Below are 11,633 nucleotides of genomic sequence, written 5' to 3'. Positions count from 1 at the left end.
GGCTGAGATGATTCTGTCTTTCCTTCCTCTGTCATAGACCTACTGTATACTCGGTTCATTTCATCAGAGTTCCCTCAAAGATCTGGCTTTGTGTTTTTGTAGAATAACAAACAGATATAAAGCTCAACAAATAAGAAGAGAAAGTCAAGTGTCACAGAGGTGAAGTGAAAAACCCATGCATGATTGTGTGTGTGTGTGTGTGTGTGTGTGTGTGTGCGTGCGTGCGTGCGTGCGTGCGTGTGTAAATGTCACAGTGATTACTGATAGGACAACGTATTCCTCTCTCACTCCAGTGCTTTTTCTCCTTCCTCTGCAGGTTACCATAGCAGCGGCGAGTGTGTGACAGTCATGTGAAAACGAAGCTGATTGGATTAAAATACTTTGTGTGATCAGGGGTCAGGAATACAGCACATGTGCTAAACACACATAGGCTGATTTAAACACACACACACACACACACACGCTCACTCACAAAGCGAGACTGGTAGAAAAAGCTGCAGTGCCTTCTACACATATATCTGTTTTCAATAACAAAACCTTTCAAGTACTCATATTACCCTATCTTGATTAAATTTCCTGTCAAAGACACAGACACAACCACAGCGCCGTCCACCCACACTCGACTTCTCCTGAGTCTTGTGCAATCTTAAAGAAACAGGACATTTAAAACAACGTGACCTTGACCTTGATCTCCAGCCACCTTGTCTCACAGACACTGGAACAGTCGCGCATGCAAATTCAGACTCAGCGACCGAGTTTCAGTTGTATTTCTGGCAGACCAACATGAGCACTTGAGGGAAACAAACACGCAGACAGCACGCCCTGTTGCAAATTCATTCATCCTTCCCCTGTGTGCCGCAAAGTCCACTGAACCTCTCAGACATTATCTTATTAGTGGGAGGCAAACATTGTAGAGATGTTTTGATGATGAGGCATGTCCCACTACACACCCTGAGACTGAGGAGATCTGAGTCAGGATGTGTTGGAAAAAAATAATATACCAAATAAGTGGATTAAGATGTATCCATTAGGGTCAATTTGTGGTTAAACTTTCCTCCTTAGCACTTTTTTCCCCTTATAACAACCATGGGTGTATTGTTGGTTATGCAAAATCATGTGCATGTGACATTCCTTAACTGCAAAGGATCCATTCAAACATATTACTTATAACAAATAGTGACAGAGTTGATTATGTGAGTTTGCAAACTTAGACTTCAAACTTCATTAGATAACACTCATATAAACTAGACTACAGGCACTATTTGTACTTAGCAATATGCTAATGCAATCAACGAGGTCACAGTGGAATGGCTTTTGTTTAGCAGGAATAATGTTTATATGTCATCCAAGGTTAACATTTCCTAACTTGTAAGTGAGGCTGATTGGGTCGTTATGAACCACAGTTATATGCAGATTTTTAAAAGATTACTTTATGATAGACCTAGATGGAGGAACAGCACATAATTAAAGTTATTAGCATTCATCTTGTGGGAAACAATGTCAAATGTCATGAAATGCCAGATCTGTTGGCAATCCATCCAAATGCAAAGCAGTTATTGCTCAGATGCTAGATACAACCTCTGTAGTTTGTTTTTACTTGGTGATTTTTGGTGTAAAGCCTTTAATATTAAGAATATACTGTAAACTCTCAGCTGACAGCACTTTTAAAGAACACAGCTTTAAAAGAAAACAGTTTTTTCCTGGCACTTTGTTTTCATCTTGTTTCCCACTGTATTGCACACTTAACACTTGTGGTGGGAAGATGCTGTGGTTGATGTCCCCGCCAATTAAATCGTCTTGTAATGGCTCTGGCAAAAAAAAGAAAAGAAAGAAAAAACATGCTCCATCCCATATCACACCAGCTTCCCACCTCATCCCAGCTGCTTCCCAGTCTCTTCCCCTTCATCATCTTCCCTCAAGCCCCCATCTAGTCCAATCAGAGTAAAGGGAAGCTGTGGAGACAGCAGCTGTATGGCAGAGGAGAAGGCCATAAAACGCAGAAGGCCGAAAGAGGAAGTCAAGGGACCTGGTGAGTTATTGCCCCCCAAACGTACACACCGGGTCCTGGGAACAGGGAACTTCTCACAGGGGGGGTCAAGTACGGACTGTGTTGCACAGGCCTGGACGTGCATCAAAGTTTGTGTATTTTTTATCACCTCATCACAGACCAATGATGACCCTTCACGCCTTGCTGTCATAATACTGCATGGGTCTATTTAAAAAAGAGCAGACCTTAACTCTGTAATAAAACCAATGCAATAAATTATCTTTTTTCCCAGCGCTATATATTTACTCAGATCTCTCGCTGAGTGCTCTAATCACCGTTTAGGTGTGTAAGAATATGCCATAAACAAAAACAGTACACAGAGTGGGAAGAGAGAAATGTGAGAGTAGGTGACACAGAGGAGGAACTTAAAGACATGAACATGTTGCACTGGAAGAGATGCTTAGTTCACAGACATGAGCGAGTGTCTTTCCTAGAGTTTTTAGATTTAGATTTATTTCTACATTTCTTCAACTGGAGAAGACTGTTGGTTTATTCATAGTGTCATATCTGACACACATCCAAACACACAACACTGAGCTGAGCCTGTGAGAAAGTGAGGGCCGAAGTGTGAATTCCAGCCATGCCTGTCTTTTAGCAGCTTGTGAATTTATGATAGAAGTAACCCTTGTAGATAGGCAGAGCACACTCACTTTACACTCTCTTTAACTTTCAGCATGTGAGTAAAACACACAAACATGCAGAAAAACCGGGTCCGCACAGTTGTTGGGATGGGAACTGAGCATGACGAAAATGTGAAAAATGACTGAGAACGACCCCACTAGGCAGAGACGATGTAGAAATTCATCACCAGAGGATGTCAGATACTCAAATTCTAGTTGCTTCTGTTGAAATTTAAAGGTTATGTGAACTTTTAGTGATTTTACTGTGCTGTTGTCATAAATAGTAGTTAACACTACATGGCATTTACAGTATACTTTATTTTATTCTATCCTACAACACTTTAGTTTTTGCCCTTGCATGGTCATTTACAGCTTTGAATCCGTCTGTGTTCTGCCTGTTTTTTATATTTGGGCATTTACGTTATGTATGGATCATTATATGGCTGAATAAAACCCCACAAACCATAATTTCAACCCATATATTATGCTTTATTCCTGGTTTAGAATCAGTCCAGCTCTCTTTCCCGTCCTCAGTGCTGTCATCTGGTCTATGTGGTAAATACCATGGGCTGTGGCAGATTAGTTTGACCTAATGCACCTTTGGGCCTCAGGGACCAAGACATGATGGACGAAGGGCTAAATGTGCATTTGTTTATGTTTTAGCGCTGGTGCATGCATAAGTGTGTGCATACATCTGTGCTTAAATGTCTGTGTTAATGTATGGGAGAAAGCTTCAGACGACCTTGGGCGGGGGCCGGCAGGGGGTGAATTTGCCCTCGCTGAGACCTTCCTCAAATCCAAATATCATCGGCAACATAACGTGCAGATTTGTTATGGTGGATTACATGCAGAGGTCACATGTCCCCTCATATCCCTCCCTTCACTAAATCAGCCCCACCAGTTAAATATACCATCCAAGGCACTTAACAACAACCATAAGAGATCATATTTCACTTAAGTGATCAAATGTTCAATGATCAGTAAACTCAAAGGTACAGTTCACGAGTTAGGTTACAGGAATCATTATGTTCATCTTGAGCTCATCTGATGCAGTGATGGTGAATTGACAATCATTTTTCAACATCACATTACAATCATCTTCACAACTTTTGCATTGAACTAAATTGCATCATCGAAAGTAACACAAAACTGCAGAGATAGTTATAATCAGTCTTTTCTGGCCCTCTTATTTTGCCAAAAGTAAAGTTATCTGTTCAGTGGCTGCATATTCATATGCTTATCTACTTCAAAATTAACACCTTTAATTTATTTTTATCTCCATCTCCATGTTTTACCTCACACCAGTAAATCATATTCCTCCAAGTCACACAGCTTTAGAGGGCTGAAGAATGTTTGCTCTCCACAAATGAGAATTCTGCATGCATGAATGCATCTCCGTCGTGTTTGTGAGCGTGTGTGTGTGTGTGTGTGTGTGTGTGTGTGTGTGTGTGTGTGTGTGTGTGTGTGCATGCCTATATGTTTGTGTAACGTCTATCACAGTATCCAAAATGTGTTTCCTGGTCATTGCCCCGGGTAGTGTTACTTAAGGGTTCCACAAACTAGTTCTGACTTGTGTTTCTAGCTTAGCAACTTGCTCCTCTGCACAAATCTCAGTCAAATCTAAACCGTGTGAATACAGTCGAATCCTGTTTTAGACTGAGCAGCAGTGGTAGTGCCAATGTGCAAATGACAAAATGTTTTGTCCTTAAGTTGTTTGTGACTGAAGGAGATTGCAGGCATGTTGCGTGTGTGTGGGTAGGGAAGTATAAACCTTGCAGAACCCAGATGACACCTCTTGGGCTGTTATTTTCCCACAGTGCAATATAAATAGCCTCCTAGTGTGGGGTGACGGTGGGCAGGCTGAGGCGCTCGAGGGAGGATCCCATCTACACACAACAGCACATTCCTGTCCACCTGGCCCTGCCAGAGCCCCAGGTCACCTTACAGGATGTGTTCGCATGCACACGTCCCTCCTCCTCCAGCTCCTCACACCTTGCCTTCATCACCTGTTTCCCCACCTCTGTGCCAATTCCCCTCTTATCCTCATCAGGGACCCCTTGGCTGTGGTCTCTGCCCACATCACACTTGGTCACACCAGGCCCTCGCGCTTGCTGACTCTCCACCTTTGACCACTGTGGAACGCCAGGACGTGCGCATACGCTCACGTGGGCTATCTTAGTTTCTCACACCAGCGGCGTATACTCACAAAATACAGGTTTTCCCCAAGGAAGCTCAGTACTGCATCGCACTACAGCAATGTAACACACAGCATACTATATGTCCAAAGCCACAGTATATCAACAACTAATGAGATTCTATGGAAAGAGTGTTACATGTTTTTCCTGGTTTTGCATGCTGTAATTCATTCTTGACGATTACAATACAACCTCAGATGACAATTTCAGGCAAATTTTAACGCTATATATGGCCACAGTAAATTAGTTAAGGGCAATTCAATGTAATGATGACACTATGCAATTACATTTTTTATTTATGGCTATTCTGCATGTCCGTTATCTTTATATTTTATAATAAAAGTCAGCCAGTAAAAAACGTGTGCATGGTTAACTTTCTTTGTAAAGCAACCCATGTCTGATCAAGTAAATGATTACACAGATTTAGAGCTGATCTGTGTACTTTATGTGTGGTGGTGTTGACATTTGGCTCATATAACCCCCAAGTTCACACAGGAAAATGATTTACTGTGATTAAATGCTTGAAAACCTTTGAATCAGCTCTGCATCTCTGTAAATTAGACATCGGGTGGCCTCTCATCTTGATGGCCCTGCTCTAGTGGTCAAACTAACACTTGTTGATGCTTGTGTCAACGTGATCTGAAACCAAACTGATCTGATATGCTCTCAAGTCTGAGATACTTGTTATCATAGTCAGGCCAGCGGAGCAGAACACCACCTCCCACCCCAGATATTTTGATTAAATTCAAACCTTTACTCAAAATATCCACAGGACCTTTAGCCAAAGCAGGGTAGACATAACGCAAATGAAAGCTGTCTGCAGACAGCTTCTTTTACAAAACGGGTCAGTGAGGAGGAGGTGATAATCAACCCTAAATATACCCCCCTTAGCTTCCTGTCCCCCAGATCTGCTTACACCGTAAAGACGACATTAGAGAGACGATGCTTCAACACGAAACATGTGCAAGAGGCTTGATGGGGGCACAGCCGACATCAGAACTTCACACCCAGTGCTCCTGCATGAATGCTCTCGGCAAAGCCGGCATAAAGTTCCTGCTAGTCAACACTTATGCTAACTAAAAAGGATCTCAGGGAAGCATACATAGCTACGTTAAAGTTTAACAGTGTTGTTTGCAAAATGCTACGGTGCAAAAAGTGTAATCGTAGGTATCAGGTGTCTATGAAGCAGATAGACGCATCCAGTAGCAATAAATGAGACCCGCTACAGTTATGTAAAGCTGTTTATGCAGGCAAATCAGCTGCTACAGCCAGGCAATGAAAAGTGAATCAGTCCCTGCCACTACTAATTATAGAAAGGAATCATATATACACACTTCGTACTGACTCTGCCGCCTGCCATCTTAGAACATAAAGGCCTGGTGACGTTCTGCTTGACTGACAAGCACTGATTTAGTTTCCCATGGCCATCATGCTGGGGGATGACGGCGTGTTTATGGTTAAGGGGAGTGCACGCACGCACACACACACACACACGCATGCTCATACCCTCCCATGTGTAATCAGTCATTACTATCTACCCCCTGAACACCATGTTCTGCAGTATAAATCTCTGGGCTGACAGCTGGAGTCACCCTGACTGATGAGCTCTGAATCAGTGTGAAGAGGCCCAACATTGATGAAAGCAGCCATCCCGCCAGCATGGCAGAGACCGATGACTGTAATCCAGGCCAAGTTTTATTAGTAGTCCTTGGTGGGCTATACCTACAAACTTATACTCATGCAGTGGCTGCAAAACTGTCACGACACATTTATTGTTTTGCATTTGTATCTGACTGTGAATTGTAGTTTGAAAATGAAGCAAGCAGCCTGTTAAAACTGTGATTATCTAACCAACGTTACACTTGGCGAGTTCACATCATCTCAAGCAAGGGATTCGAATTACGGGTTCTTGATTACTTTAATACAACAGTGGTTCAAATGGATTTAAAGCAGCAGTGATGTTGAGCTTTGGCAACACATTGTTTTCACATGCTTTATTTTTCCACTGCAACTGTGTGAGACTTGTGTGTCTTTCATCAGAGCAATGGCAAAGAGGAACTAATCAGCGTTTTCTGCTCACGAGGCAGATCCACACCCTTGCTCACACGTCTTTCCCAAACTATAGAAGCCCACATCTGGAGTGACATCATAAAGAAAACAGTGCTGCAGACAAAAGTGATCCTCTGGTGATTTACTGTGAGCATTAATAACCAATGGCTTTAACATGAAATATGAGATTTATCAAAGTGTTGCAAGTAGTAATTCAGAATCGAAGTGAATCTACAACCTTACAATCATGGAGAAAATGATTACAAAATAAGAACACAGGGTTTCCTTAGGGAGAGACGCATCTGTGACAGTGGATTCATATGTTTGGGTGATGGATAATAAAAGCAAACTAAAGACAGGGTTTATCAACAATAACATCATCTGACCAAATGCTTCAAGAGCGTTTGTTGTCGTGCCAGCACCTGACACCCAACCACGCATGGAGAGCAAGAGCTTGACATTGGCCCAAGCAACAAAAGAATTGTCAGTACGGACCCCTGAGGAGATCAATTTGCTCCCCCCTTGTTCCAGGCCTTTGAGCGGGGCTGAATAGAGGACAGAGGGCCGGTCGCAGCAGCAGGAGGCTCTGCAATGTTTCTCTAACAGGGTGTAAAGACAAACAAATCACTGGGATGAGATGTGGTCTTGTTATTGTGATTTACACCTGGATCATTCAGGCTGATAGGGGATAATAAGTCTGTGGTTGAAAAACTGTTTATAAAACTGGTGTGAATGTGTCTGTGCATGAGGAGAGGGTTTTAATTGAGGGTTAGATATTGCTGTAAAAGTCAAGCTTCTTCACCAGAAAAATTAACCGATCGAGTAATAAAAAAAGGGGGTTGCTACACTTGCAATGATATGAAAAACAAATAAAACAAATTATTTTTTCACTTTATGAAGTAGAACCTAAGAAACTTTGATATTTTTGCTTTTTTTCAAAAATGTTGGTGGGTTTCTTTGTGTTGACTAATTGATTAATCAAACTAATCGTTGTTTGTTTTAACATGAACAATATCTTTTTTTTTTAACTGGATATATAACTTTTTAAGGTTTTGATTCTTATTTATGACATTCCACAAAAAGTAAAAAAAATAAAAATAAAAATAAAAATAAAAATGCTATAGGCCTATTAGCCTACAAATATTCCATAAACTTTAACTAAAAAATTGAATATGTCTTCTCCTGATCACCCAATCATATTTGCAGCTGCCTCAACATTTATTTTCTGGACTTCTGCAGAAGTTGAACCTGAGAAACCAACCTTAGAAAGTGTTGACTAACCTGAAACCTGCAGGTAAACAGACTGCATCAGCACAGATTAATCTGGTCGAATGGAAACTCACCTTGGTTTTCTCACCTGCCTGAGCTCTACATTTCCTTTTGTTTCATAACCCACTGAACTAAGGTGGTGATCTATGGGTTTTCAAGAAACAAGAAACGGGAAAAACATGAGTGACAAAGTTAAGCCATTAAAAAAAAAAAAAAGTTTGGCTGGTTTATGAGAAGGTAGCCTATTGCCACCCTTTTCCTCTACCCCTCTAAGTGCTCCAAAGTCAAAATAATGTTCATGCTTGAATTAGGCTACCTGTAAACTGCAGATGCAACGCTGTAGACCTGACACCAGGCACAGTACCTAGGTTTAATGGTTTTGTTAATGTAAAAAAGAGTCAAAGAGTGGGAGTTCAATGACATGCCGGGAAAAAACGTGTAGTTCACGGGGTGGAGAAAAGAGAAGAAAAAAAAGCTCATTGAACGGGTTAATTTTGAGTCATACCAGGCTCCGAGAAGTAGAAAAATGAGAGAAAAAAATTCCTCCGCCGTGGCGACACAGAAAGAAAACCTGTGGTGTCTTTTTTGGTGTGTTCTGGTCTTGTCCCGGGCTAGAAATAACAAATATATCAGGCAGTAAGACTTTTCTTCAGCGACGAAAACGCCATAATTAAGATAAAGCTTAAAAAAAACTTTTTGAACAACTTTTCAGCCTGTCGATAGATCCCCGCTGACTTCAGCGGAAGGATACGTGTGCTTGTGTCTTCGCTCCCAGCGCCTTCAGTGGCTGCTCAGCTCTCAGAGTTGGAAGACTTTCTGCGCCGTGGACCGCTGGCTAGAAGTTCAATATATGTGATTTTTACACGGTTTTAACGTGACGGCACGTAGCAGTTACACATGTTAAAAATACTGAGATGTTATAAGTTTGGACTAGAAGTGTTTTTTTCCCCCACCTCTTTATTGCGTGTTAGTCGTTTCTAACGAGAACTTGTGAGAACTAACTCGTCCCGGGAGACAGCTCAGCTTCGGGCTGGCGACCTTATGTGGATTTTACAGAAAATATGGAGCAGATACCCGGTTACTCCTCGGGCAAGTCACTAGTCGTTATCTTATGCTTCATCCACCTCTCTCTGGGTAAGTTTTTATTTTATTTATTGTTATACAGTTGCATCGTTCGTATTTCCTCTAACGCTTCAACTTGTCTGGGTCACGTTTTGCTGCCTCTGCATCTGCGGCGCTACGGCAGACATAGCATCCCTACACTGTCTGCTCTTACACTTGTGTGACTGGCTTAGGTGAGTTGTAGTGGGGGGGAAACAAAAGTCAGCGAACTTTTTTATTTTATCTTTATTTTTTAAACAAGCAAAAACTGTTCCTGTTTGTAACGTTTGGTGTAAAAACCAACTTAAAGGCGTACTTTGGGGTGCTTTTGTTTGGTTCATACTGCGTTTGAATAGGTAGGCTATGGCCTTATGTCCAAAACACACGACAGCTAAGCTACACTCATTTAACTATAATACCCTTTTTTAATGTTTGTGTCACCACCACACAGCACCTACAGCAGCGGTTTACCCCATCATTTGTAGCCCACTGTCGTGGTTATCACTGCTCTCGAGTTATTAATACCAAAATACCCCCCGGACCACATTCCCATAATTAAAAGACTATTACTGATTTTCCGCCCCCATAAAAACCAAGTTCATGTTGAGTCAAAGGATTAAAGGTCTCATTAACATGGATGCTGAGGCCTAGTAGTACGCACTGTTGAATCTGAGCTCAGTCACCGCTGCCCAGATGTTGTAAAGCAAGAGGAGGAATTCAAAATGGACACTGAAACTTGTTTAGCCTGTCACACTGAATTAGAGGAGCAGACATCGGTGAAGTGAATTAATGTGGGTAATAAGGTAAATATCCACATAGTATCCTTTCATCCATGCGGTGAAATAAGGTTTCAGGGATTTACTGATTTATTTCCATCATCTAGGCTACACAACCTTAGTATTAGGCTACTTATCACCACCTCTCGGGATTGAACACCTTCCTCATTTATTTTTGGCTCAGTCATTGAAGCAAGTGTATTCTCTTGAAATGTGAAGTAGCATTGAGAAATATTTGAGATTTTAAACTGATCAAGAGATAAACAATCACTGAAATTATATTCTTAATCACTGTGCATTTGAGTTACTGTCAGTGTCCTTGCATGCACCATAGCTAGGACAGGGATAACTGGTTTATATCCTACTGCACCACTTTAATTAAACACAGATGAGTCTCCTCTAATTAGGGTTCAAAAGCAGGTCCTTAATTACATGTTTAGGCCATGGGTCAACTCACAGCGGAATAGGAACCATGAAGAGTGAAAGCTTGTTGTGCTTAAAATAGGGAAAGACATGTGGGGCACTGTGGCTCACGCAACTAGCTTACTTCTTAAACAAAATAGAGTAAGAGAGTTGGTTGAATAAGGTCTTCTAGGTCAAAACATTATGTTTTTATTGAATTAGCTACAACTCAAATGTGCTAGAGGCCAAGTTAGACCTGGATCATTTCCAAAACAGCAAAATGTTATGAACAGCGTTGATTTTTTTTTTTTTTTTTTTTTTACAGCTACACCCATTTATTTGTGTTTGTGTGTGTCTAATACAGATTATGCTTGAGATTAAATGAGATATACCGACGCATAGCACATTTGTTTGTCTCTAACCCACATTATTTGCAAAGAGCCAAAACAGTGTTAAATGCCTTAATTTGAGACCAGATGAACCAAAATGTGTAATTTTCACACTGTCAACTGCGAAACAGTAGACCTTTTCAAATTAGTACTATGACTTTTGGCCAGAATGTCTGTTTGAAGGACAACGTCTTTATTGATTTGTAAATATGATTGAATTAAAGACCTCATGGTTTGTAGGCTACCTTAAGATTCAAGATTCAAGATTCTTTATTTGTCACATGCAAAGTTAAAGTGTACACTTACAACAAGCAGTGAAATGAAGTCCTGACTACACCCCCCAGACTGTGCTGTCCCTCAAACCTTAGTTTGGCTTTGATCTGATGTTTTTCAGCGTATATCATAATTTCTGATTATATTGATATGGATATTATGCTATTTTTCAGCTGTATTTGTGTGTGAGAAATGTGCAGGGAGAAATAGCCTACAGCCTTTTCAGCCATTAGGATATGTAAGGGAATATATGACTGCTAGTAAATTGATTTAATCTCACCTGATTTTTTTTTTTAGGGTTGACACAAGTAGCCCTGCTATTCTTTTTCATGTTTTTTTCACGAACTATTGGTGACTTGTGAACAGAGAAGTTACACAAAAGAAAAAAGACAAAGTAAAAGTGCTGCAGGCAGTGCAAGGAGAAGCACTGGAATGTTGTTGGTGTTTGACATTCCTCCCTCCCTCCCTCCCGCTCTCTCTCTCTCTCTCCCTCTCTTGCTCACAGACACTCT

At 41.1% G+C, this 11,633-nt stretch overlaps 1 protein-coding gene across 2 annotated transcripts in view; it reads left to right on the top strand.

The window, feature by feature from the left end:
- Positions 1-8,751: 8,751 nt before the first annotated feature.
- Positions 8,752-11,633, top strand: part of notch2 (notch receptor 2) — a 47,395-nt gene continuing 44,513 nt past the window's right edge. For both annotated transcript variants that reach the window (XM_083970419.1, XM_083970418.1), the window contains exon 1: positions 8,752-9,314. In XM_083970419.1, the coding sequence (XP_083826545.1) occupies positions 9,242-9,314 (73 nt within the window). In that variant the 5' untranslated portion in view covers positions 8,752-9,241. The remainder of the gene's footprint in view (positions 9,315-11,633) is intronic.

Source organism: Trachurus trachurus, assembly GCF_905171665.1.
Source record: "Trachurus trachurus genome assembly, chromosome: 4".
Classification (NCBI taxonomy): domain Eukaryota; kingdom Metazoa; phylum Chordata; class Actinopteri; order Carangiformes; family Carangidae; genus Trachurus; species Trachurus trachurus.
The sequence above is the reverse complement of the archived record's forward strand: the minus strand, read 5'-3'. Positions and strand labels throughout refer to the sequence as shown.